General features: G+C 49.7%; 10 protein-coding genes and 1 non-coding gene across 11 annotated transcripts; 3 read left to right on the forward strand and 8 right to left on the reverse strand.

Moving 5' to 3' along the window:
- Nucleotides 1–385: 385 nt before the first annotated feature.
- Nucleotides 386–2,041, reverse strand: J7337_012230 (uncharacterized protein; the record flags this gene model as incomplete). The annotated part of the gene is made up of 1 exon (XM_044829760.1): nt 386–2,041. The coding sequence occupies one exon, from the start codon at nt 2,039–2,041 to the stop codon at nt 386–388; it is 1,656 nt and encodes a 551-aa protein (XP_044674676.1).
- A 1,843-nt stretch (nt 2,042–3,884) lies between these two features.
- J7337_012231 (uncharacterized protein) lies at nt 3,885–5,045 on the forward strand (the record flags this gene model as incomplete). Its single annotated transcript, XM_044829761.1, has 1 exon — nt 3,885–5,045. The coding sequence occupies one exon, from the start codon at nt 3,885–3,887 to the stop codon at nt 5,043–5,045; it is 1,161 nt and encodes a 386-aa protein (XP_044674677.1).
- Nucleotides 5,046–6,157: 1,112 nt separating this feature from the next.
- On the reverse strand, nt 6,158–7,765 carry J7337_012232 (uncharacterized protein; the record flags this gene model as incomplete). Its single annotated transcript, XM_044829762.1, has 2 exons — nt 6,158–7,460; nt 7,509–7,765. 2 exons carry the CDS (start codon nt 7,763–7,765, stop codon nt 6,158–6,160), a joined length of 1,560 nt encoding a protein of 519 aa, XP_044674678.1.
- A 688-nt stretch (nt 7,766–8,453) lies between these two features.
- J7337_012233 lies at nt 8,454–8,539 on the reverse strand. The gene has a single exon. It is a non-coding gene; the product is annotated as a tRNA-Gln (tRNA).
- A 396-nt stretch (nt 8,540–8,935) lies between these two features.
- On the reverse strand, nt 8,936–10,055 carry BLI4 (putative oxidoreductase bli-4, mitochondrial; the record flags this gene model as incomplete). The annotated part of the gene is made up of 3 exons (XM_044829763.1): nt 8,936–9,188; nt 9,237–9,982; nt 10,029–10,055. The coding sequence occupies 3 exons, from the start codon at nt 10,053–10,055 to the stop codon at nt 8,936–8,938; spliced, it is 1,026 nt and encodes a 341-aa protein (XP_044674679.1).
- A 423-nt stretch (nt 10,056–10,478) lies between these two features.
- On the reverse strand, nt 10,479–12,166 carry J7337_012235 (uncharacterized protein; the record flags this gene model as incomplete). The annotated part of the gene is made up of 3 exons (XM_044829764.1): nt 10,479–11,442; nt 11,490–11,906; nt 11,952–12,166. 3 exons carry the CDS (start codon nt 12,164–12,166, stop codon nt 10,479–10,481), a joined length of 1,596 nt encoding a protein of 531 aa, XP_044674680.1.
- Nucleotides 12,167–14,191: 2,025 nt separating this feature from the next.
- Nucleotides 14,192–15,817, forward strand: J7337_012236 (uncharacterized protein; the record flags this gene model as incomplete). Its single annotated transcript, XM_044829765.1, has 1 exon — nt 14,192–15,817. One exon carries the CDS (start codon nt 14,192–14,194, stop codon nt 15,815–15,817), a length of 1,626 nt encoding a protein of 541 aa, XP_044674681.1.
- A 610-nt stretch (nt 15,818–16,427) lies between these two features.
- J7337_012237 (uncharacterized protein) lies at nt 16,428–17,576 on the forward strand (the record flags this gene model as incomplete). The annotated part of the gene is made up of 1 exon (XM_044829766.1): nt 16,428–17,576. The coding sequence occupies one exon, from the start codon at nt 16,428–16,430 to the stop codon at nt 17,574–17,576; it is 1,149 nt and encodes a 382-aa protein (XP_044674682.1).
- A 505-nt stretch (nt 17,577–18,081) lies between these two features.
- J7337_012238 (uncharacterized protein) lies at nt 18,082–20,580 on the reverse strand (the record flags this gene model as incomplete). The annotated part of the gene is made up of 1 exon (XM_044829767.1): nt 18,082–20,580. One exon carries the CDS (start codon nt 20,578–20,580, stop codon nt 18,082–18,084), a length of 2,499 nt encoding a protein of 832 aa, XP_044674683.1.
- Nucleotides 20,581–22,265: 1,685 nt separating this feature from the next.
- On the reverse strand, nt 22,266–23,351 carry J7337_012239 (uncharacterized protein; the record flags this gene model as incomplete). Its single annotated transcript, XM_044829768.1, has 2 exons — nt 22,266–23,126; nt 23,181–23,351. 2 exons carry the CDS (start codon nt 23,349–23,351, stop codon nt 22,266–22,268), a joined length of 1,032 nt encoding a protein of 343 aa, XP_044674684.1.
- Nucleotides 23,352–23,985: 634 nt separating this feature from the next.
- Nucleotides 23,986–25,609, reverse strand: J7337_012240 (uncharacterized protein; the record flags this gene model as incomplete). Its single annotated transcript, XM_044829769.1, has 5 exons — nt 23,986–24,420; nt 24,467–24,858; nt 24,915–25,106; nt 25,161–25,422; nt 25,469–25,609. 5 exons carry the CDS (start codon nt 25,607–25,609, stop codon nt 23,986–23,988), a joined length of 1,422 nt encoding a protein of 473 aa, XP_044674685.1.
- Nucleotides 25,610–26,843: the final 1,234 nt, after the last annotated feature.

A 26,843-nucleotide genomic window follows, 5' to 3' on the forward strand; every position in this document is an offset into this window, starting at 1 on the left:
TTCTCGTTTGTTGGGTGGGGGGAAATTGGGAATAGAAGGTTCGGAAATTGTGTCAGCCCATTTTTAGCTGCTGATAAGGTTTGACATGACATGTTGACAGACGGCAGATGAGGATGACATTTGTTTGATGAGGGCAAGGGTGCTGCATTTCGGTAATTTGCTGCTTCTCTTCATGATTGCATAGCGAATTGTTTATCTCAATAGAACTTGATCATCAAAAACATGGATGATCACAAAGACATTCTACCAGTGAAGGCTCAGTGAAATAATATGGAAGATCAATTCGTAATCTATTCTAATCATAAGAGATATCATTATCAAGCAACTCTAAGAAACACAACGCAGTCCGTAAATCATCCAATCATCATCGCATCATGACCCATAATCATTGATCCTTTCTGTCCAGCTTTCCAATCAATTTGCCTCCATCAAGAATGCTACCAAACATGGCAGCCTCAAACAAGTAGTTGACCTGCCAAGCGTGATGGTTCGCATGGGCAATCAACCAGACCATCTCCAATACCCGACCCTTAGCGAAAAGCTTGGCCATTCGTAGCCTCGACCCTTCGGCTAATTCCAATTCACGAGCCTCGTCAACCTTGCCACCCCGGACATACTCGAGTGGGCCAGTGACGAGGTACCACCAGAGCTCTTCGAGAAGTGGCTCTTCTTGGTAGCGCGCAAGATGGTCGTGGACGTGATCGCAGGTGTCTTCACCGTTGCAAGCGTACTTGGCCTCGAGAGGACGAGAGAATCCAGTCAGACGGAATTGCTTGTCAAACACCTCATCGAAATCGCCCTCACTCTGAGGCTGAGCAGGCGTCTTCCTTGCCTTGGACCAACCCAACAAAGCACGACGAAAGAACATATGTCGATCGTTCTGGATATGCCATGTATACAGCGCAGCACACATCCTCGCAACAGGTTCGTGCCAACGCTGAGTGAGCATCCTCGCGCCCATAACAGCATACGCATCATAAATTCTCCTCAAAACATCCTCACTCACAACACCAGTATCCGTGATATCAGTGACATTCAAGAACGAGTTCATGACCTCTGAGTTGACAAGGTCACATCCAACGTCAACGACATCGGTACCTGGTGAACTAAACACAAGATCGGCCATGACAGCGCCAGGGTCAAAGCCTCGTGCCGTGGCCTCAGCCGCCATGCCAAGAAGACTACTCTCAGACAGCGACACGATCTGAGCAGTCCGTCGATCAAGACGCGCAGAACGGTTCAGTAGATGGCCCTTGTGCTTCTTCTCAAGGGCGATCTTGCCCTGGATGTATCGCTTGCCAATGGCCACTGCATCGCGACGCTCTCGACCGCCAGGGGTTCGTAGTGCATGAGGATCATTAAGACCCTTCTCCAACAGCGGCTCAAGGTTGGGAAATACATAGTTGTATCCGTGTTCGTAATAGAAGGCCATGTCGGTTACGTAGTTGGAGAACATGGTGCTTGAATCAGCAGCACCCATGAGAAGACTAGCGATACCGCATCCAAACAGGGCGTTCGTCGTCTTGAGAGCTTCAGGCCAATCCTCTGCGCCAAGGATGTGGAGGATCTCTTGGGATACAGGGCTCAACCCAGCGCCTTTGGGCGGCAAGACATTGCCGATCGCATGCTGGGAGGATTTCCATGCCTCTAGCTCAGGGGAGAGTCTTAGCTGAGTTACTCTGGGACCTGACGACAAGGATTCAGTTGACGAAGTACCAGAAGCATCTTCAATATCCTCGAATACTTCAATAACGAAAGTGCTTGCTTGATACGAGAGTCGCTGGAGATCATCAACAGTACCGCGTCCGATCAGACTTCTAGCTTCAGTGTACCCAGAATGTCTGGGCTTGGCAGTCCTTCGGGTGAGGAATCTCCCGAGCCCACGGCCCCGGAGACCCTTGCCCCAGAAGTACGGGGGGATATCGGTGGTGGAACTTGAATCGTGTAGGGCACGGTCTCTAGGTTTTATCTTGAGTCCGTTGAGGTCAAACTCGCCCCAGTAGGCTCGCTGAGGCCAGGGTAGACACAAGGGGAAAGACATTTCGATCGACAAGGGGAGATTAGGTATGACTTGATAGTTTACGAGGGTAAGAGTCTGAGCGTTGATGGATCCTTACTAGGGCGGTTCACGAGCTTCCTTTTATAACTTCATTTTCATCATAGAGACGGCGGATCAAAAAGCGTAGCAGGCAATGCCGAGGGATATCAGTACATGATTGAAAGAATCATCATTTTGTCTTGCAGTATGCGTGTTGGTTCTGCAATTCTTTCTGGTTGTTTGAGGCATATCAACTAGGGTCTAGAGCTAGAAAACAGGGATGCACGAGTTGAACTGGTGGTGACGATCCACTTGGCCCCTCCTTGATTATCGGGGACGTGTCTTGGATCGAGAAGTCTGTTTTGCAGATCATCATGACGGTGTGGTGGGTTTCGCTGCCAACGACCCAACACCGAGGGACTTCGGCCAAGGGGTTTTTGGATGCAGGTTTGTTAAATGTCTCAGTGGACAGCCCTGACAGACAACTCCGTATTCTAGAAGTATTCCAGTCACTGAGACAACTCCCTATACATGTCTCAATAGTGAAGGCGAAGGCGCGAGGCTCATATCGCGGCAGTGGGATGCATTATAACATCAGGTGTTTTTGACAGCTCGTCCACGTTGCATCGTAATGTCGCATCCAGCATGCAGATTTAAGTGCACTTGTTCTAAAATCCCATAGGAAATAAGCCGTTCGGCGGAATCTTTGCGCCATCGATTCCCGGCGCTAGCACCCAACGTGGCATGACTCGGTAGTTAGCAGATCCACACTGTCAAGCAACAAGCCATTCTCCTGTCTACACGTGAACAGATCCAGGTCCACTTTGTTACCAAACAATGCGGGTTCGTCACATACGCGCATCGGAAAAAGAAGAACGCTTGCCGTGTTAGGAAGGGGGACAGTTCTGGTTACGTCTTGGGGGCGGTGAGACAGAGCGCGTACATTAATGCGGGAGGACTGAGGTCGGAGATATGTGTAAAATGTGGCACATTCTAGAAGTTCTGGAAATATGCCAATTCCTTCTGGATCAATTCTTAGAAATGTGATAACTCAAAGGTGTTGTCTCAGGCGTAAAGCCATCACTCCTCATTACGAGCAACACTGAACACACCATCATGACATCAGATTCGTCTTCCGCGTTCAGCTACAGAGCACCCACGCTAAACTGAGACTAGACAAGGGAACAATCATTATCACCAGACGCTAAATTAGCATTTTCCCACTGTCCTGACCAAGAATTGAAACCGGGCCGGGACGCCTCCCAAATCTACCTCCTCCGCAATGTCAGTGAGCGGTTTTAATCTTAGAGTTGGTGACAAGCATTTTACCCCTCTGCAACAGGCCAGGCTCTAAAGTCTATATCGCTAGACTAGAAAGATCGAGATCAGTGGCGTTCGGGATGGGCTTGGGAGGGTTGAAGACTAATCACTTCAGGTCATGTTATCAGCTGCGACAACGGAAGTGGGATTGATTGCCTGTTTGTTAGCTTGTGCAAATCCTTGCCGTGATCTTCCTCATTCCTGACATGTCCAAACCCGGCAGTACAGAGTGGGAACATTATCCTCTCATGGGCCACATTCCAGGGTCTTGACAGGTTTTATTGTTTCCACTACTACTCCGTAGAAAAAACGCACGAACCAGTTGGTGAATGTCGATTAAAACAAGTACCTTGTTTCTCCCACTTTCTAAGCCCCTCCCTTCTTGACTGTAACCCTCATCATACTGTATCAACTGGACACTTGCCCCCCCCCTCCTTGCATGATATCCTGCATGAGAGAGACAAGGCTCCAACCAACATACATTACGCAGCCCACACACAGTCGATCGCTAAGACAGCAGTGACTAATGGCACCGCCGTCAGACGGTTTGTCCTCGATTCACTACCGGCCGCTAGATCTGGCGGCGCGTGAAGTGAGGATACTGGAGCTGCAGCCCTCGCCGAATAACGACATCAACGACCGTATCGTATGTCGCCTTGTGCACGAGAAACTATGCGATGCGCCTGACTTCATTGGTCTTTCCGCTCTCTACGGTGACATTACAAAAACAGAGCCCATTTTGCTTAATGGCCAAAGAGTAGCTATACCGTCCGACCTGGCCGAAGCGATCCGGTACACCCGCGAAGTCTTCCTTGGACCCCGTGCCCAATCCGTTATCAACAACGCCTCCTCCTCAAGGGTTGATCTTGAGACAGAAAGGACAATCAGCAATCACCAACAGCAACAGCCAGAACCCTCCCCACCACCGTCGCCGACAAAGAAACCCCCCGGATGGCTACGTTCATTCCTCCGAAAGCTAGTTGACCCGGGCTCCGCGAGATGCGACAAGCCTCCACTACGAATCTGGATCGATCTATTATGCATCAACCGTCGCGATAGAAAAGAAGAGGCTGAGCGACGTGCACATATGGCTCGTGCGTACCGCGAGGCCAAGTTAGTCGTTGGATGGCTGGGACCCAAGGATGCGACGTCTGATCTTGCGATTGAGATTATACGGGCGTGGGATAAGTGCATGCCAGCCAATTTCGGAGAACCAGGTGATCGTGAGGCGAACCCAGCGAACTACGCGCCTATTCTGCAGTGGATGGGACCCGTGGCTCATCTCAGTGACATTCCTGAGGGGATCACGGACCCAACGGAAGTACCCAGCTACAAAGCCATCTCAGGCTTCTTGAACAGGCCGTATTTTCGGAATACATGGATCCTGGATGATATTGCCCAGGCGCAATTTCCGACATTTATGGTGGGTGATGGGATTGTGTCTTGGATGCAGATTCTTCGGCTCAATCGCGTCAACGAGGATATTAAAGATCACGGCGCAGAAATGTTTCCCAGCGAATTACGGCCTTTGCTGGAGTACATGCCGCTTGGTAGTGTGTATACGTTTCTTAAAGAGTTCGATCGTCGGCAGAAGTTAGAAGGATTTCGGCCTGTGTTTTCGAATACACCCGCAAGTTCTATTAGGAGTTCGGCGTCAATGACGGGATTGAAGGCAAAGGGAAGATGAGCTACGGAGTTTTCTTCAGGTACTCTAGATGGTATAACGTTCTTGGGTAATTTGATTTATGTTGCTATGGAGAATGAATGGTCTGCTATGGTTATGAGTTTGTATCGATGTTCCAGCTTAGATAGCGGCGCTTGGTATACCCTATCGTGAGTAATGCCAACTCACCAAGTCAATTCACAACTCTTGTCCCGACACCTGTTCTAGGAGCTGTGTCTTGATGATGTCTAGCTACATAGCCCTTGCGTAAACTGAAGAATCTTCTGCCTCTTCGGTCGATGTCTAGAATAGTCCAGAGCTGCGATGATGCCACGCCTGATGGACCAGACCTCAACCTCTAGCCCTACAAGATGGTTTTCCATCTTACCACCCTGCCCTGCAAGCCCCATCTAGAATCAGCCCATGAGCTGATACCCGTTCTGGCTCCCGACTTCGCCAAGCCACAAATATCGTGGAATGCTTGGATTCGGAAGATGATCGCTCAGGTTTCAGCCACATCATTAATCTGCCGAATTAGAATGTGACTGACGGTTGCGGTCATCGGAATGTTGATTGGCCAACGGTACGATTGTTCTGGAAGTGACGTACTGGAATGCGGCTGGGGGCCACTGTCTCAGAATACGGTAAGCTCGCGCTTCGGGCTCGGCGTTAGACTTTATGATAGTCTATCCTACATGTTTTAAGGTGTGAGATCCGGGCAGATTTGGGCAGTGGTGGAGTCTGGAAAACTTGATATGGTTCGTTTTGATGGAAGTCGGATGGTGAGATACGTAAGGATCCCGATGCATCTAGAAAGCTACCAGTGATTGCCAGAAGACGATGAGCTATTGTTCCGAGGAACGCTCCGTAGCCAGACGGAGGTTTATGCAGCCGTTTTTGGCTGGGCATTGTTCCCAAGGGGCTTCTTGTGAAACGTCAGCTGGCATGCAAGGTGTGATTGTTTGCCAAGCCCTTGTTGTTAGACATGTGAATGATTCTGCCTAGTTCCAGATCATGCTGTATTGTTGTAAGCATCCAAGAATTCGGTCGAGTTCTTGTTGCATTGGCACAGCTTGGCCAATGGCGGTTTCATATTGTGACTGCATTCGGTTCCAAGGAATGTAAACACAGATTAATTAATAACTAAAATCCAAATTCGCCATAGGAGCCGTCGATCCATGTGAATTATCCGGCCGTATCGTCGCCGTTTCATGACCCTCGTCGTCTGTCGAGTTGGCGTTCGATGCTGAATGTGCATCGCCAGCTTGTTGCTCTGGCTGCGCATTCGCGTCCCATCCCGCATTCTGCATTTGTTGAAAACTCCATGTAGGGTTAAAGCCTGGGCTCTCCCATGCATGTCTTACTCTTTCGTACATTTCATCAATCTGCTCTAGTGTCATCTTGCTAGTTTCGTATACCATCAACCACACAAAAGCAATGGAAAGGAGACAGCATGATCCCCAGATGAAGAAGATCTTGAGCCCGAATGCGTTTGCGCCTCTGCCGAGAATATACGGTGGTGCGTATGCTACTCCAAAGTTCAAGAGCCAGTTCGCTGTTGTTGACACCGACATGGCCTTTGCGCGCACTTTAAGTGGGAAGATCTCTGAAGTTACGACCCAAGCAACAGGTCCCCAGGACGATGCATAGAAAAACACGTTGAGGGCACAAAAGACGACAAGAACGATGTTAGCGGCCCCTCCGTGAGTGTTTTCCATTTTATCTTCCGTAGCTGAGTATACTGCTGCTATCAGCATCTGAGAAACACCCATGCCGAGAGCGCCAGCCATTAGGAGCTTCCGTCTTCCCCATGATTCGATGACGATGAGACCGGGTACTGTGCAAACGCAGTTGATGATGATCATGGCTAGGTTGGTGAGGAAGGGCTTGTTGACCCCGGCGTTGCTGAAGAAAGTGGTTCCGTAGTACATAACGAAGTTGATGCCGGTCAATTGCTGCAGCATCTGTAGCCCACAGCCAGTCATGGTTCGACGGCCAAGGGAGGAGTTTCTCGCGAAGAGAGCTTTGTATGTATCGTGGCCGAGGGTTAGTTCATATTGATGATTTGCGATAATCTCTTGAAGCTCGTCTACCAGAGCAGGATGCGTCATATCCAATCTGCGAAAACGGCTCAATGACATTCCTGCCTCTACCAACCGTCCTTTCTTGACGAGAAACCGGGGAGTCTCCGGGAGATAAAGAATACCAGAGGCGAGGATGAGGCCGGGGACAAGTTGTAGGCCGAGAGGGATCCGATATGCGGCGTCGCTGTCGATATTGGATGTGCCAACGTTGATAGTAGTCGCGGTTAATATCCCCACCGTGATGGAGAACTGATACATGCATATGATGGTCCCGCGTATCCATTTCGGCGCAGTCTCGGACTGATAAAGAGGGACGAGAACGGAAATAGCTCCGACTGCAACGCCAGCAAGTAACCTTTGGCCATCAGCATAAATCACAACGCATCGCAGATAAATAACATACCTCCCGACTAATAACATTGGTGTTGCTCGAGCGCATATTTGAAAGATGGCTCCGACACAAAATGTGGTGACAGCCGCGAGTAACGTCTTCCGTCGCCCGATGCTGTCACCGGATGGAGCTGCGACTAGAGCGCCGATGACGGCTCCACCGCTGAGAATGGCGACGATGAGAGATGAGTCTGAGGGACAGAGATCAATGTGGCCTTGGTCGTCTTTGCAGGATTGGTTGGTGCTGAAGTGGTCTTTGAAGACGGACATGGCGAGGATGCCGTTGATGACGCTATGAGTGAGATGAGGTTAGTCAGGGCCAAAGCGTTGCCGATCAATGTCAATAAGGAGAGACCTTTGAGACCATATCGCAACAACATAACTCAACGCGTATCATAACATTCATCAGCCGACAGAACGCAAGAGAGCGCAGAATAGCACCGTCACATGCAGGCTCAAGGCGATGAACTGACCGCGCCGCAGACCAAAAAGTAAAACCCAACGAGACATTTAAACTCACCCCAGATCATAGCCAAACAACAACCCCCCTGACGCAACAAACAGGCCAATCGTGATAGCCCAACTCGACGAACCGGCAAAGTTGTCAGGCTTATGCCAGCCCATGCCGAGAACCATCTTGTCGATACCATCGGCCAAAGAATATCGTGATATTGTTTGTGAAGAGAAGATGATGGGCGAGCCAATGAAAAAGATGCGGAGAAGGGGGGCGGGAATTCTGAGTCTGGTGACGTGAGACTAGGCTGTTATGAGAATGGCGTTGATGGGACTTTGTCTGGTTGGTGCGGGTGGGTATCCGCTTGCTGACAGCGAAAAGCTGGGGTTGGATGGACCCTTGACGATGTGACGGGGTTGACGACGCGTCATTGGGAAAGGGAGAGTTTGGAGCAAAAAAAGTGATTGTGGCTTGATTGATGAGGGGGGAGAAACAGAAAAAATGAGGTCCTACCCGGGTTCGAACCGGGGTCTTTGGAAGACTTTGAGGGTGATCAAAATCCAACGTCATGACCACTAGACTATAGGACCGTGCTTCAGATCGATGATCATTTCGCCGACTATTCATAGATATGTAGATGGAACGCGCCTAAAGTAAAGTTTCATAGACAAAATCACTCCAGGGTACGGAACAGACAGATGGATCCGAACAACATCAACTCAGATTCAATAGCGCACGCGTGTACTGAGGCCGACGTGATAAAATGGAAATATTGGACTTCTGCTTGTGCTATTTTTAACGTACTCACAAGGAAGTCAGTTGCATGGATGTCGACTCTGGTCAAGTGAATTGGTAAGATCGTGCTCACAGTCAATTCATATGACGCGCAAGTCATGTTGTTGATGTGTCATTCTCCGACAGTCAAGCAATATGCGACAATGTATTTTTATGTTTATTTAATGCTTTGCACCACCTATGGTAAAGGTCTAATAAAACTTCCGATCATCAAAGCTCTCAAACTTGTCGCTGATGACCTTCCTCGTCAACTCCATCAACTGCTCCCCAAGTTGCTCATTCTGCGAAAGTTCATTACCCGACTCCGGCACAGCAGGAGGACAGATATACTGCCCCGACTTGTCAGTAATGGTGGCAGCGAACACCGAGCTAGTGGCGCCCTGGAATTGATCCTTCTTAAAGGGCTCCATGCCAGTTGACATGGCGTAGCCGGCAAGAGGATAGCTAGTACGTGTCAGTAAGAATCACAACCGATAGTGTATGTAGACTCACGCTTCATGAATATGCTCAACGCTCTGCCGGGTGCTGACAAAGCCAGGGTGTGTAGCATTCACCAAGATCTTGGGGTTTCCAGCCTTGCTGATATGACGATCCAAGTACCGACTGTACAGAATAGCAGCCAGCTTTGATCGTCCATACTGAGGATTTGGTCCAAGATCTTGGTTCAACTCATCCAAACTCTCAAACTTGACATCGCTGGGCGCACCCTGATGAGCATTAGAAGCAAGGTTAACAATCCTCACAGTCCCATGCTCATCAGCCGTCTTCTTCAAAAGCTCAAGCAAATAAGACGTCAAAAGAACATGACCGAAATGATTCACAGCCATGTGCTGATCAACACCATACTTCGAAAGCTGATACGTCATGATCCCTCTTCCCGCATTATTAACAAGAATGTCCAAGCGATCAGCAGATTTCTTTATCTGCTCAGCTGCTTTCTTAACTGCAGCCCAGTCGCTCAAATCGCACTGGATCCATTCTGTACGATCAGCTTTCTCTTGGCCGAGCTCTTCAGCGACAGATTTCTTGGCACCGTTGACGACGTCTTCGGAGACGGAGAGGATGAAGAGCTTGCTTATGTTGTGAGAGAGGAGGGTGTGTGTTACGCCGTAGCCGATACCTTCGCTGCCGCCTGTGACGACGGCGACTTTGTTGGTGAGGTCGGGGGTTTCGCTGAGTGAGAATTGATGGGTCGCCAGCTTTTCGGCTGGACCACCGAAGTTCTCGGCGATGGTGTTCTAACGAGTCAGTTGGTGATAACAAATGAGAAGTATGAGAAAATACCTTGACACTATCTACGATGGAAGACATGGTGTTGATCTGGACTCTTCTGAAGAGGATGTTGTTTTTGCTTTGATAAGCAAACGCGATTCTTGACGGAGATGATCTGTAGCTGCGGTATAATAACCCTGTAGAAATTCTTTTTCCTGCGGTGAGATTTAAACTTCTCATTTGAGATATAAACGAAAGAGAATGAAACTATCGATTTTATGCTGTTCAGCTCTTCTCATATAGTGGCTTGGAAAGCTATGAATCACCACTCCACTGAGTCAATGACGTACGTCTTACAACAACGATCCTCGCATAAATGATATGCAGTGAGACAAAGGCCGTCATAAAAATGCACGGGTCATTCTATTCATGTTTGTCCAGTAATTGAGAATAATTTCTGACTCTTGTGCTGCCTCCTTCAATCCCGTTGTCCGCCATTCCGCGACGTTCAACGTTGAGGCGTTACGCGGGTGAAATGACCCCAAAGTGTTTCTCTAGTTCACCAAAGAACATATTTTCCACCTTCTTCCTCATGATATTCCCTTTTGCTGTTCTTGGCAGTGTTCCCTGGGGTACAACAAAGACTAGGCGTGGATCATCAATTCGCTCGTGGAGATACTTACGCTCATGAAACGGCGATATCCTGTACAGGACCTCTTTCTTGAATTTTGCCAAATTGTCATCGCCCGATTGTAATATTTCGTCACTCTTGGGTTCGATGATAATTGCTGGACTGGGACGTCCATATCCAATGACGGATGCAGCAGAGATCAGATCACCCTGGCAGACTTGCATTGCTTCTGCCTCAAGCGACCCTGCGTCGCATACCAGAGACAGCTGCATCTTAATTCTATCATCAACTCGTCCTTTGTACAAGTACTGATCGTCGGCGACTCTTTGGAAGAGGTCACCAGTATGGAACTTGCCATCTGTCTTATCCCTGAGTGACGAATGAGGACAGTCATCTGCGTCAGCGGGGATGACAAGTTCAAGAAGTTGATCGGATGAAGATAAGTTTTCTCTAAGAGGGATGAACTCACAACCCGACTCTGGAAATGGAGTGAGGTACTGGGAAGTGGCAGATGCGCGCATCGATAGTCCAATCTCGGTGGAACCGTAGGTATCAACAAGCTTGATCCCTTGTCGATGAGCCCAAGCCTGATCCGACGGCTCCAAAACTTGCCCAGCGTGGAAGATGTGATGTAAACTCTGAAGTTGCTCAAGCAAAACGCCGTTGGTGCGTGCTTCCCGGATGAAGACAGAGAGAAGGACCGGGAAGATGTAAAAGGCCGTCAATCCACCATGTGTAATCATGCTCTGCAGCTCAGAAGTTGGATAGGGAATACTATTTGGTACGATCAAACAGCCTGAGTTTGCCAGTGCTTCTGTAAGGTTGATGGTGTTGCCTACATGGGCATGAGAACCCCTGTAACGAATCAGTTTTGTAACATGAGGAGCTGCGAAGAAACTAACATGAGGCAGTACACAGGCTGCGGTCCGGCGCGTGTATATGGTTTGTTCTTGCGAATCAAGCAGTCCATCCATCTCACAGTAGTTGGAACAAGTTTTGGGATTCCTGAAGTTGAGCCCGAAGTATGAAAGATGACTGAGACTTGATCGCCGTTCGAAGCAGTGGTCACCTTTTCAAGCTCACGATCCTGAGGCGCAGTTTTCCCCAGATTTCTTTCGCTGGTAAATGTCGGAACCGGGCAGTCCTTCACTAAAGAGTCACAGCTTGAGTCATAGATCAATGCTTCAGCGTTGCTCTTACGCAGAAGTTCGTAAACAACCGCTGGGTTCGTCATGCGAAGTGAGAAGAGTTGCGGAATGTAGCCAGCTCTTTGGAGTGACAGATAGTGTAGAAGATCCTGGTATGACCATCCCCTCATCCTGCAAGATGTCAGATAGGCGTCACTACGTATAACATGGACTTACCAGATTCCGATTACGGCACCCTTAGCAATACCTGCATGGGATAACACAGATAACCATGACTTTGCCGCATTCTCAACATCATTAAAGTACTCAGAATATGTGATCGTCTTGTATTCCGTAGAAGAACCAGGTAACAGATATCTGACTGCTGCAGCATCCCCACGCGACTTAGCCAGCGTCTCAATAATAGTAAGAGGTGTATGAAAGGTCCGCATGTTGAACAACTGTACCTGACAAGGACAAGACTTGCCAAGGCTGGGCTAGAAGCCACGGAACTGCTCGATTTATACATCTTTGTGTAGATCCTTCTGCTGGGGAAATCTCACTCAGCATCAGCCAAGAGAGGGTATATCATCCAGATGAGTGAGAATTTAGACTAAGAAACGGGTCCCGAAAATGAGGAGAAGTGACGGTTGTACGGCATCTCGAGTTTTAAGAGTTTCGATTGACCAATCGTTTTTAAGTTGTGTTACAAATAATCGCCGGTTACTTCAGCTTATTGTGAATTTTGGCTGCGGCGTGGTATGAAGCTTACGCTGCCAGGCTCATTCGTGGAAATACGCCGTATCACTATCCTAATTGCTGACCGACAAACAGCGCGTTTCAAAGGGAGTATGGTCACTCGACAGCTAGAGATGAAACCTGCCTGAGGCTAGGTTGAATGTACAGTTTTGCGGAAAGTGTGAGAGTGACCTCCTGTGATAGTATCGGCCATACCACCCTTCCAACAGGTACCTTGAGTAGCTTGTGCTAGAGATATCACATTGCTGTGTGTTAGCAGACTGAGTTCCATGGTGATTTTGTATACCAGGTAACATAAGTGGTTAGCCATGTTCCTGGAGACTCGATCCTGTCGAAACTTCCTAAATATCCAAAATGAAAAGAGATCCTTACAAGTTCGGCGACTTCTTCAGACCTAACTGGTCTTTCGCGGATCAAACAAGCGGCTTCCGCGACTTTCTTGAGATTCAGAGGGTCGAAGAAACCTCACTTGTGCTTCTTATATCAAGAGTGATAACTTATGACGCAAAATACCTTTCCCATGGGCTGAAAGCATGTAATCGGATTATATAGCGGTACTCATGTCGACTGCCCTGACAACGGATCCTACAATGGAGAAGATCAAATTCAAAGATAGATTCGAGCAAGAGAAGCTGTATAACTTCCATGGTCTAATGTTTCGGGTCGATCTGGTTGGTAATGATGGCAATGGCGATAAGAATGATTACTCAAATCTCACAGCAACGAGCTGACAGGAGGAAGCTTGCGCGTGGGGATCAGTTATTTGAAAATATGCTCGGACCTTCTCAGATGACGAATGATGGCGTTTTGGGGGTATGGAGTTCACTCGCTGGTGGGATAGATGCTGTACTTCTTCACAGAAATGAACCTAGCAATAGTTCCATCGGGAAGGGATTAATGTTACTCCTCTTATCTCTGTGTGCTGAACAACATCAAGTCCGCTCTGACTCGGCCAGTCGAATTGGTCTGGCCGCAGAACGGTACATGCACATGCAGCGGTTGGGGCCGCGCGATTGGCGATACATGTACGACGTGCAGAAAAGGTGGTCAGCATCTGCCCATTTCGACATGCTGATGGCCTCAATCCGGAGTTCACGGCAGTCTTTTACCGAACATGTTCACTTATTTCCAGCAGTTCTTTAAGAACCTGCCGTCTCTTTTTGTCTCTAGGGCAGTCGGCTTATTCTCCCGTTCATCGAAAACTAGCATAAAGCACTTCAAGGCTTCTTAGTCAACCCCAGGCATCGGCAGACTTTATCCCTCACTGTATGTAACCTGACCAAGTCATGCACATGATCACGCTCGCATTTCGGTTGCAACCAACCCGCCCGTTTCCGGTTTTAGTGTCCAACGAACAATATCACGCCACCAATGATATTGTTGGAGAATGTGTTGCCCAACGAAGTACTTCTGCAGCGGAACGCAACACGGGCAATAAAGATACATTGTTGACAGCGGGAGTGAACAGCCTAACAGCAGATGCATTTCCCTTGGTAAGGCATTCTTCGTCCACGTCAGTCGTTTGCGACCTAATGAAAAAGAGGCAACCTAAACAGAGCCTCATCAGGTTTTAACTTGTGGATTCTCGGCCCAGATCAAGATAAGCTCGCGGATCCTCAATTTATTACTCAATCTCCAACGATTCTTAATTATCATCATAAATCTACTCGATCTCTTTCTCATCCCGACTTAGCTTTGCCGTGATTGGTCTAGTCACCATGGTGTCGACACCCCCACCATCAGATGACGCAGAGGGTCATCCCCCAGAGGAGAGTCCACATGACGAGGAGGAAGCTAAGAGCGCGTCACCGAGCAAGAAAGAAGCCAAGCAACCCAAAACATCAAATCGTGGACATAAACTTCGGCATAAACAGCCTGCGCATTATCGAAGACATACCAACGACTTCTCTTCGCAAGAGTCAGGCGATCCGGTAATGAGGCAGGCGATGCGCTACGGCGTCGATCCCAACACATATCGTCCGCCGCCGCCAGGTGCATATCCACCAAACACGAACCCTTCTTATTATCCATCGCCAAACCTACCGCCGCCGGCTGGCTATCCCAATCCATATACGTATCCTGGAGGCGGAGGATATTTCTCTACCCCACGAGCAAGTGTTAGGGATCCCCAGTACTTTTCTCCACCTGGCTACGATGTCCCGCCTTCAGGATACTCTGACCCAGGCTTCGCCCCCGCCGACTCTTACGGGTATGAAGAGGAAATCCCACCATACCCTGAGTATCCAACACGGGAGCCGAAAAGAGCCCCAGTACGACCGAGGACCTTGCGACAACCCAAGCCACAGACCGAGCCAACCCTGAGTAGCCTTCGAAGGGATGCGGCACACCAGAGACCTCGACAAAGACGACCGTCTATCCCCATCAGAGAGACAGCCTCGCCAGAGGATGGCATAACCATGCAAGACATCATGGCTGAGCTCAGAAACCTCCAACGCCAGGTCTACCAAGCCGAGATACAATCAGACCCAGGCAGGATCCAAGGCCGCCCACGAAGGAGTCCATCAGTCACAAGTCAGTATACTAGCGATGACACTAGATCCCTAAACATAGAGAGAGAAAGGTCTCGTCAGCTCACAAGCATAATTTACCGGCTACTTGAAGATAGGCAACGACCAGAATACCAAGACTCATTGGGGTTATCGTCAAGGCAGACAATGATGGACCTGCTTCAGGGCAGGGTAAGGGAACATGATGGAGAGATGGCATTGGTTAGTCAACAGGACGCACAGGAGATACGATCAAAACTCGATACTATATTGGAGTATCTTCAGCTTGAAGGCGGATTTGAAGAGGAGCCGGCTCCGCAGCGACTTCGCGAGGCTTACGAAAGCAGGCCACAGCCCTTGGTCCTGAGGGGTCAGCCTTCTGTCGCTTCTGGCTCCTCAGTACACACATCATCATCACCAGCTCTAAGTCGAGCAACACCCCGTCGTCGACAGACTCTCCCATCTGTGATTAGACCATCACAAGACGCGCAGTCATCAAATCAAGGACGTACCCGACAAGTCCCAACCACGCTAGGTGACGACGACGAGACATACGAAGACTTCCGACGCCCTGCACGTACAAGAGTTAGCTCAACACAGAGTGTTGCATCGCAGGATAAGAGGAGGCTTGTCCAGAGGAGTGATTCCCGACCACCGGAAAGAAAGATTGTGGAAGGTGATCAACAGAAAGTTAGGCCAGGGCGGTTTGCGTATGTCCAGACAGAAGATGAACAGGATGAAGAACCTGCTCGTGCACCTGTGCCGCCGTACCCAGTGCCTGATCCACCTGGACAGTCGAAGCGGAGAAGATCATTACAGTCGGTGAGATTCAGGTAGATTGAGAATGACGTACAGTAATTAATTCGTTGGGAGGGTGATGTGATTGATAGGGCGGGCGAGGGGGGACATCGCGAGTATGGGGAAATTGAACTGTGACGATAAAAGCACCGAGTAATAATGTAAGACTAGTATTTCAACCCATTATTGACGATGAAACAAGCCTTTTGAGTTCTATTCGATCACGAAATATAATTATCTACCTTTAATCCCTCGAAGCGCAAAGGCTCGCTGAGAATGAACAGCCTTGAATGAACCAATGATAAGGTTATGTAAACACTCCGACGTTTAGATAACACGATCATAAAGGGTATTATTAATTCAACATCCCATATCGCAATTCGGCTCATGTCTGGCGTCACTCCAAGGCGCTGTCGAGACTCCTTTCGGTTAAGTGTTTTGTAACGCGTAACGTTATTGCCAAGCGAACGCGAACGGAATTTCCGGTCGTCAGCTTTCTTGGTTTCAGCCACACAATCGACACGGTAATTGGACAAAGTTGGCCCCATCAAGCAACGTTATGCTAGAGTACTTAAACAATGATTGAAGAACGGGTGCTTCTTGTTGTAATAACCTCAATTTACACGCTTTCTTGGAAGAAGTTAACAATATGTCTCGCCCAAATAAAGCTATCTACATGCTTGCAAATGGCAAACATGAAATTCGCACTATCGAAGAGAAATATGTCCCGCAAAATGCGCAGTCGCTTGTAGAAGTGCAGTATTCGGCCATCAATCCCGCTGATACTCGCCATTCATACATGAACATGTCAGAATACGTCGCTGGCTACGAATACACCGGCATTGTTCGAGACGTTGGGCCCGAATCTCCATTTAAAGTTGGTCAAGAGATCTTTGGCCAATCGCTGCCGTATGATCATCGACCTAATTACCTCGGCGCTCATCAGAGCTTCCTCTTAGCGGAGCCACTTATGGCTTTTGAGAGGCCTGCGCATCTTAATCCCATCACCGCTGTTACATCTATTGTTGGCAGTGCGACTACCTTTGATGCTCTGTTCAATGTGGCTAGATATGGTTTCCCGGTCGCTGGCATCTCTGGCGATGATCCGAAGAATGAGCCAATTCTCATTTGGGGCGGTGCTGGTGCTGTAGGTCAGGCTGCTATCCAGATTGCCAAGGCAGGTGGCTTCAGTCCCATCATCACGACAGCTTCGCCTCAGAATCATGAAGCTTTGAAGAGACTTGGTGCCGATGAGGTGTTTGACTATCGAAGTGCTGCAGTCGTGAAGGATATACGTACATATCTGGAAAGGTCTGGCAAGTCACTCAAGACCGTCTTTGACACAGTTTGCGCTGGTCTCGGTGTCTTCGAAGGTCTTACGCCCGAAGAAGAAAAGGCCTTGGAGGACAAATACGATCAAAGCTCACCAGGTCTGTCCCGCCAGTGCTGTGATCCCAACGTACCCTCAGAACAGCTCCGACTGGTATCAACTCTTCTGGTGAAGAAGGACCCGACCTGGAAGTTTACTTTGAGTGTCAGGGTCGTTGAACAAGTCGACTTTGCAGTTGATGCTCAAGATCGAAGCGATGAGGAGAGGAAGAGGGAGGAGAATAGGATCATCGAGTGGCAGAAGCGTATTGAGCAGGGCATGCATTGGTTGGCTGAGAACCATGAGCAGTATTGGGAGGCGCCGAGGTTTAGAATCCTGAAGGGAGTGGAGGAAGGGATCCAAGGTATTCGTGATGTTTGGAATGGGAAAGTGAGTCGCGAGAAACTTGTTATTGATCACAGAGTTTGAGAAGGCATGAGATGACGAGGATGAAACATGGCAGAATAAGACCAATTGGAGGCTATAATATCCCAGGATATTTTGAGGAGCTTTGAATTTAGTTACAAGCACCACTCTTCTGTGACCTTTCAGTGATTGACATCGATCTACCCCCAGTCATGTCTGGTACTGCTTTTCCGCACGTAAACTCTTACGAGAAGTCCATCATTACATACTATTGCACTGTTGGCTACCGAGATCTAGATCGAATGCCAGGTTTGACATTGGGGGAGGCGGCTTCCAATTATTTTTACGTAGCTTGACATCCTCGCCTATCTACAGCAAAGTATCAAGTCAGGCCTCAAACTTACCAGAGACATAAGTAAAGTGGAAAGTCAATGTTCACCAGAAAAGACACCACACCATTTGGTTGACATAGTAATATTAAAAATTAAAGAAACCATGAACTATTGCTAATCCAAGTCCCGTCGCCTAAATGTTATACATAGATCCTGTAATCTTAACCGGTTATCATCTACATGAAGAAAGCAAGGGCAACTGGGAGAGCCAGCATGAAGCCAGTGCGAACCACGCTGGCACCACTGACGGGAACAGGAGTGGTAGGGACGGGAGTGCCGACGGGAGCCGAAGGAGCGGGAGGAACAACTCCGGGCTGGGAGACAACGGGAGGAGGCGCGTAGCCAGCGGTAGTACCAGGAGCCACGGGGACGGCGGTGGTGGGAACAGGAGCTGGGTAGACGGGAACGTGGGTGGAGACGGTTCCGTTGCTAGGAGGGTAGGGGACACCGTGAGCGGGAGGGGCGACGGGCTTGCCACCGGTGGGCTTCTCGGGAACGGGGTATCCACCAGTGGGCTTTCCGGGGACAGGGACCTCAGCAGTGGGCTTCTCCTCACCCTCGGTAGTAGGAGCAGCGTGGCTGGGGACCTCATAGGCCTTGGTGCTAGGGGAAGCAGTGGTCACGACCTGGAAAGTAGACTGGCCCATGGAAGGCTGAGCAGTCTTTCCCTCCTCGGGGCAGTAGGTGGTGGTGTCGACGATGGTGACAGTGGGAGCAGGAGGGGGAGTAGTAGGAGGGTGGAAGGTCTTGGTAGTTCGGGTCTTGCAAGGCACAATCGTGGTGAGAGTGTCAGTGATGGTGGTGACGGGAACGTGGACCTTGGTGGAGTGGGCGGTGGTGGTAGCAGGGACAGCGCCGGTCTCAGTAGCGGGGCAGACGTAGGTGCTCTCGATGACGGTGGATGTGACGACCTTCTGGGTGTAGCGGGCAGGGCAGTTGATGACGGAGGCAGCGCAGCTGGTAATGGTGTAGACGTGGGTGGAGGTGACGGTGCTGGTGACATCGCCGGTGGCAGTGCCGTTGCCGTGAGGGACGATGGCAGCGACGGAACCGGTGGTCTGGGGCTTGGCGAGAGCGGAAGAGGAGCCAGAGCCAGGGATGGGATAAGCGCCGGAGCCAGTACCGGTGGTCTCAGCACCAGCGGAAGCACCAGAGCTAGAACCGGAACCAGGGATGGGGTAAGCACCAGAGCCAGAGCCAGTGGTCTCAGCGCCGGCAGAAGCAGCTGATCCGGAGCCAGATCCAGGAATGGGGTAGGCACCTGATCCAGAACCGGTAGTTTCAGCACCAGCAGGGTAAGTCTCCGAGCCAGATGCACCTGAGCCAGTACCGGTGGTCTCAGCACCAGCGGAAGCACCAGAGCCAGAGGTTTCAGCGCCGGCAGAAGCAGCTGATCCAGAGCCAGATCCAGGAATGGGGTAAGCTCCGGAGCCAGAACCAGTAGTCTCGGCACCAGCAGGGTAGGTCTCAGAAGAATCAGCAGTGGCAGAGCCGGTAACGTCAACAGAGCCAGAGGCATCAGCAGAACCAGTGGCGTCAGGAAGAGCAGAGTCGGGAGTAGAGTCAGAGCCTCCAGCGGGGACAGTAGACAGAGAGACGACCTGAGTGTGAGTGGTAGAAGGGCCACCCTGCTTCTCAATGAAGGTACCAGGAGTACCGCGGTTAGGCTGGCAAACCTTGGCCTGAGCAGCAGTAGCAAGGGTGACGGTCAGGGTAGGAGCAAGGCTAAGGTCGAGAATGTCACCGATCTCCACGTTGAGCTCGACAGCGAGACCAAGAGTGAGAGCAATGAGCTCATCGACGGAGACGACGCAGTTGTCGGTGTTGACGAGAACAGCAGTGTACTCGAAAAGGCTGACCCAGACAGCAATCTTGGCACCAGCCTCGATGTCGAGAACGGGGATGTCAAGCTCGGCAGAAAGATCGATCTCGGTTCGGAGACGGAGGCCAAGGGTAAGGGAAACCTCAGCAGAGAGGTCGACCTCAGCACCAACGCCAATGGGGAGAGCCTTGGCAACAAGACCCTCGAGGGAGACATCAACAATCTCCTTGGTAGGAAGAGAAACTTCGACGAAAGCCTCCTCGCCAAAGGAAAGGTAAACACCAGCGGACAGGTCAATAGCAGCATCAACACCAACAACAAGGTCAAGAGCGAGAGCGGCACCAGCCTCAGCCTCAAGAAGACCAGGGACCTCAAGCTGGAGAGCAGAAGAAGCGAAAAGTTCAATGGATTCGTGAACAGCAGCGGAAGCAGAAATGTCAAGCTCGAGGTAAGCCTTGATAGCACCAAGACCAATACGCACACGAGGCTCCGTAAGGAAATCCTTCACAAGCTCGAGAGTAGCCTCACCCTCGATCTGAGCATTGGGGAGGTTAAGACCAAGCTTGATGGCGGCAGCAGCGCCAGAAGCAGGGGCGGCGATACCGTCGAAGAGAACATGGTTCTCCCAGCTGTTAGCCAAGTTGCAGGAAGAAGCAAGGCCGTTCTTCTGGCTAGTGGCAGAAGTGGTGGGGACGAGGTCAAGGCCCTTGGAGGTGGTGTCAGCAGCGGATGAAGCGCCCTTTCCTCCTCCAAGCGAGACATCGACGTCGAGACCGAGGCCGAGAAGGTGAGGCGAGGCAGTGGCAACAGCCACGAGACCCCCCAAAGCGGGAATCAAACTAGAAAAATGCATCTTTTAAGTAACAAAGGTTAAATGAGTGACTGGAGCGTTTGAAACGCTTCCGAATAAATGAGTGAAAAGAGAGTGACTGGGTTAAAGAAAAGAGTGCAGAGAACTACAAACCACAAGAGCAGAAGAAGAGCATTTTAAACAAAAGAATATCGAACCATCTCCTTGACGATGTCACCTCGTGAAGCGGGAGTTGAAAAGCGGTCACAATTATATCCGGCGATCGCTATTTAACACCCTTGCCGTGCGCTTTACTCCATTGGGGAATTCTCCTGTCAGCCATGTGGAGTTGCGTGGCACGCGGGATGAATTAGTCTGGACCTCGGAGACTTTTTAATGGAGATGCTTCCACGTGTTGACGAATAGGAGAGTCATGTTTTGTTTCGGGGGGTTATGGTGATCACGACCGTTGAAACAGGAGATGGGTATAAGAGTGGCTTTTTTCATCCCGGTTGTGGTTTTGATCTGTTATACTATGATCTTCGTGTACTCACTTGTCATGAGAGTATCGAGATTGGAGACTGACGTCGGATGTAGGGAGTTACGGCGAGGGAGACGTACGTACGCAAGGAGCTTTACTTTTTCCCGCGGTTCAGTTGAGGTCTGAGCGTACATGCAAACTGCCGGTCAGCGAGATGACAGTCAACTGAGACAAAATTTGACAAGAGGGTCCAAGAGCCGATAAGCCACGCACGGCACAACGGCAATACAAACTGACTTATCATCCGGTCTAGAATAAACTCGCTCGCCCGCTGCGTAAACAGAGCCATTCATCACTTCGCTCGTGTCAGGGCGCAAACTTCGCTTACGACTCTGGTCTCACAGGGGGTTAGTGGGCCAAGGTACCTGTAGATCCTACGCGCCAAGGATACAAGCTAGAATAATGGATTGGAAGATCATGTCTTGGATTTTGAATGCATGCCACGAGGCGAGATTTAAGTGTGTTGAGCGTGTTGATCATGACTCTTGACCTGCGTTGCGAAGTGGCGCAGGGTTGGACCCTGAATGGTGCGAGTCGTGCAGGAAATGGCAATTTCCTTACTAAACTCTCGACAAGTTTTGCTTTTGGCGGAATTGTTCGACCAATTAGTTGGCCTGGGTTAGAGTTGATTGTTACGTAGAAGCTTTTTGCATTGCGCCTGATTGAACTGCCAGGGTTGTATTCACTGTGGCTGTGAAACTATAGGAAATTGGATCGCTATGGATACTGTTGGCTACCCTAGAGAGCGCGGTCAACTCCCGAATGCAGGCTTCCTCGACAGAATATGGTCTGTAAATATTCATGCCAGTTAAAGATAACATTCTAGGGGGCATTTAAAGTAGGTAGTATTATGGATTGCTTGTGTTTCTCCGGAGCGCTCCCAACCAGTAATGTGAGAAGCTTGCGAATCAACATTGGACATTGTTAGCACACAACACCATGGATAACAGGTCAATTTAGTCCATAATTCGTCCGCCGACATTGAAATTTCTGCTGCCCTGTGCTTTTGATTGGGGTTTTAGATCATTTTGTTGATCGATTATCAGTTCTGGACTTGCCTACACCATGCGCGTGTCTACGAAATCGGAATGGTGTTGCCGAGACATAGGCGCTCTGTTCACGAGTCCAGTATCCGTATATCCGAGAGGTTTGGTATCATATTATTAATATCATCTAAAAATATCCCCCGTCTATTAGTCCGATCAAATTACAAGTCCTCATTTCTATCATCCTCCTCCTCCTTCTTCGAACCCCCATCAAGACCCTCAAACAGATCAACACCCCAATCCTTCCCAGGATTCAAAAACCTATACTTCTTATCTTTCTTCGCCACCTCCTTCAACTCTCCCTCCGTAAATGTAATATCCTGCGATCCAAAGTTCTCATCAATGTACTTCTCATGCGTACTCTTGGGGATCACTACAGTACCCCTCTGCTGTCCCCACGCCAGCACCGTCTGCGCCACCGTCACGTTTTTGCTAGCGGCGAGTTTGGTCCAGAATTCATCGTGTAGAATGCTCGGGATGTCAGGGTTGTAAGTTGGGTTTGTGTTGGCGAGTGGTGAGTATGCAATGACTTTGATATCTTCGCTGGTGTGAAAATCGACAAAGGATTGTTGTTGCAGATAGGGATGCGTTTCGAATTCGTGGGCGTAAGGGCGGATGGTGGCGATTTTGAGAATGGTCTTGATATCCTTCGGCGCAAAGTTGGAAATGCCAATGTTGCGCGTTAATCCATCGCGCACGAGCTCCTCCATAGCCTTCCAGGTATCCACGATAGACGTGTCATTGTCGAGATCCTTAGTATCGGGAACCCAAGCAACGGGCCAGTGAATGAGGTACAGATCCAGGTACTCGACGCCCAGATTGGCGATAGACTTTTCGATGGCTTTGCGCACGAGAGCAGGCCGATGATCCGTGTTCCAAAGCTTACTCGTCACCCAAATCTTATCGCGCGACACGCCCGAAGCCCTGATGCCCTGCCCAACCTCCTCCTCATTTCGGTAGATAGCAGCAGCGTCGAGGTGGCGATAGCCCGCCTTCAAAGCATATTCCACCGCATGCGCAACCTGTACTCCCATTAGCACATACTGCAGTCTCGCGAACCTCGTATCCGAACTCACATCTCCCTTCTTAGCCAACCAAGTCCCCAGTCCAAAGGCCGGAATCGGGTGGGTTTCGTTCCCTGTCTGCACAGCGGGGGATCCGCCACTCAGTGACGTGGCCACTGAGAGGATGGTGTAGGTAACGACGCTCACGAGCGTGAGGAACGAAAATGCCCTCACGAAGCTCATTTTGTTTCTTGTGAGAATGAGCGATGAGGGTTGGTGAAAAGGTGATGACTCGCAATGAGGAGAATTATCAGTAACTTTTTTTTTTGCCGCAGGCCGAGCTTCCGGTTGGTTAGTGGAGTGAGCACGGAACTGCAGGTGTTCAATGATGTCATTACATAAGCGGAGATGACGATGAAAATGGGGCTGGGGGCACAAGGTTTGGCGATGGCATCATGTGACTCATTCAGACATTATCATGATAAGTCATCATTGAAGCATTTCCATACTTCTTTAAGCTCGGCTTGGTGGTGAGGATGGCGTTGTCATCACTCGAGAGCCAGCGTTGGCTCTATGCATCACTGCCAAATTTGGTAGGTCATGACCATTTTGGCATTCTAAGCGATGAAGAAAAAGAAATGGGTATTCTATTGTTATCTGGTATTTCAGTGTTACACTCTATAATGACCGTTCCAAATGCATCTCATGCTTCGATAGCTCATCCAGTAATGTGCCCGCACAGCAAATGACAACTCGTACATAAGCCTCTCGCTCAAAACATCTTCGCTCTCCATTCAAAGCCACTCAAGAGGCCAGTCTCGAGTGCATCTCAGCCACCATCTTCGGCCCGACATCAACGTCACAAAAGCCAAGCCATTTAGTGACCAGCAGAGCCAGAGTTGGAGTTATCAGCACAAGACCACGGGCTCGATCCCCCATTAGCCTTCATCGAGTTGTTGATGCCAACAATGGACCCGTAGGTACCGGCAACCATCATGAAGGTTCCAGCCACGATGACAAAGACACTCCAGCAAACCATAAGGCACCACTTGAGTGACTTTTCAGTCTTGCCCTTGTGCCAGTTGTCATAAAGCCAGAAGCAGCCATAGGGCTGGAAACACATCAACGTGCCGAGAAGAGCTCCGATGAGAGACACCAGGCCGCCGAAAACAGGGATGGCGCTGGCGATGATATACGCGATAATGGTTACGCTTCCTGTACATGCTAACCAAGTACCCCAATGCACGATACCATTGGAATTAAGATGCTTTGTACCGCGCAGTAAGCGGATGAACATGTACTTCGCAGGAATCTTGGCAAGTTAGTATAAACCACTGAGAAGACAGGGAGACACTCACGTGAGTCATAAGCATAGCAGTCACGATAAGGCCAGGTAGGGCAAAGCCGTAGCAGACTTTCTTCATGAGAATGCCAGCTGAACCGAGAGCAGGGGATGTAACATAAGAACCGCAGTAGTAGTAAACCACGATTCCGATGGTGATGTACGTGATTGTCACGATGGATTGGCAGGTCAATAGCGAGCGCGTGTAGTGCTTCGGCTCACGCATCTCAGCAGCAATCTGGAAGAACGCAGGTGTACCCGAGAACGCAAAGATATGCGACGACACAGCCGTGATACCGTCAACGAAGCTAGGATGGTTGAAGAGCTTCCAGTCAGACTCCCAGTGTCCTCCCTTCGGCGCAGCAGCAGGTCTGTCCTGCACGCCCACAGCGACAGTGACACAAAAGACTAATTTCTCGTGTTAAACTTGTATCTCGTGAGATGGAAGGGGGGCTTGAACTTACTGGCCGTCATGATGCAGACGAGTCCGATCCACGCTAGCCAGCCAATCTTGCCGAGCGTGCGGATACTAGCAAAGAAGAAGCCCAGAATAGCTGCCACGGCAACGAAGACAGCTGTGCAGGCAGCGTGTGTAGAGACCGAGTTAAGACCGATTGAGATACCGAGCATCGCTGAGCCAGCAACGAAGATCCAGTCTGCGAGTCATCAGCAACCCCAGTCTCCAATATTCACGGAGGAATGATGCTTACATAGCATAAAAACAGTCGCGAGGACTTCACGACCAATCCGCCCAAACATCAACTGTCCCGCGTCGTCGATACCGTAAACTTGCGGATGTCGTCGCTTGAACACGCCTATCATGTAGTCTGACCATGTTGTTATGGCTGACACAACGATGAGACATATGATTCCGGGGATGAGGCCTAGAGCATCGAAGGTCTGGGGAATCGATAAGACTCCAAGGCCGATTTGCGTTTTTGTCATGAGTGCGACGGTGGCGATCCATCCGACCTGAATATCATTAGTAACTGTGAAGAAAACGGACCGGGGTTCGTACGTTGCGGTAGTTAGGTCCATCTTCCGAAACTTCACCAAAGACAGCGTCAATCGTCGTTCCCTCCTGCGTACATCTCGACGGCGAGCGCTGAAGATCATCAACGCCCTCAATATCACGAGGGAGTTCTTCCTTCTTCGCCATGATGAGATATCTTTTGAACAAAACGTTTCTTCAAAACGGTATCTTGGGTAAGTGAACGGATGGAGAAAGGGACAAGAGTCTGGAACGGGATGCAAGAATCTGGGGAAGATGGAGCCGGGAGCGTCATGTCCTTATAAATCCGACCCTTTCTATGACTACAAGAAACTGAATTACCCCGGATTATATCGTGTATCTCGCACCCTGCTCCACTATGACTCCATGTCACTATCATCCGGCGTTTCCATGCTGGGGAGGGTCTTGGTGGAGTTTTGAACGGGGCCTGGGGTTCGAGATAGGTCGTCTTCGGTGAGACTTTTTGACCAATTGAGTTTTGCGTGATATAATATTTTCGTTTGGAATAGATTACTGTATCTCATGTCTCACATCAAAGATGATAATACTGGAGATTATGTTATCGTACTCTCATTGTGCCTTGGAGGATCATCTATCAACACCATGTGAACAGATAAAATAACGCGGACGACTGATAAAAGCCTAAACTCTATTCCCAACCTCTCTGTCAAGATGATTTGCCCACTCTGAGACATTTGCAAGTCTAGCCGAAGTTGTCAATAATCCGTAATCATCCCTCCGTTCATTACTCGCGAACACCGTCCAATACGCGAAGATCACGGCGTCTCGGAGAAAATACATGAAAAACGCTCACAAAAGTTCATATCCACTTTATACCCCCTTGGTTTATGTCGATCAGCCTGGGTTCGGTATCACGGCGTTGAGAGCCGATCACGCTAGCGCCGGGGTCCGACGCCGTGACGGTCATCTGATAAAAAGCATTGCTGCCACCGAGAAGAAAAGAATCAGGCATATTTTCCACGTTTATGAAGTTGCAGTGTGAGGCATTTGTGATTAGGTGCCTGACAATCCCGAGTTTGTTCCTCGGGGGATAATGCTTCTGGAAGGCTCGGCTGCATGCTTCGAGAATTTCTGTGGATCCTGGCGGGGAATTTGGGGGTTGGGATATGTCGAGTTTGTAAGTTTGTAACTCTCTTTGGAAGGGCTCGGGGGTCGATGCCGGGGCCCGTAACGGACTTTAGTTGTGAGAACCGATTTATAAATTACATAAGGGTATGATGCAGTGAGCAGCTGTACATGGTCTGGGGATGTTGTGCTGCTAGGTTCTCCTTTCATCAACATGCTATATCCTTTCAGAACTGCGGTGTCGGTGAAATGTCATACGTTGAGTGTTTATTTACAGAGAGTCATGCAAGTAATG

Source organism: Fusarium musae, chromosome 10 (genome assembly GCF_019915245.1).
Source record: "Fusarium musae strain F31 chromosome 10, whole genome shotgun sequence".
Lineage (NCBI taxonomy): Eukaryota > Fungi > Ascomycota > Sordariomycetes > Hypocreales > Nectriaceae > Fusarium > Fusarium musae.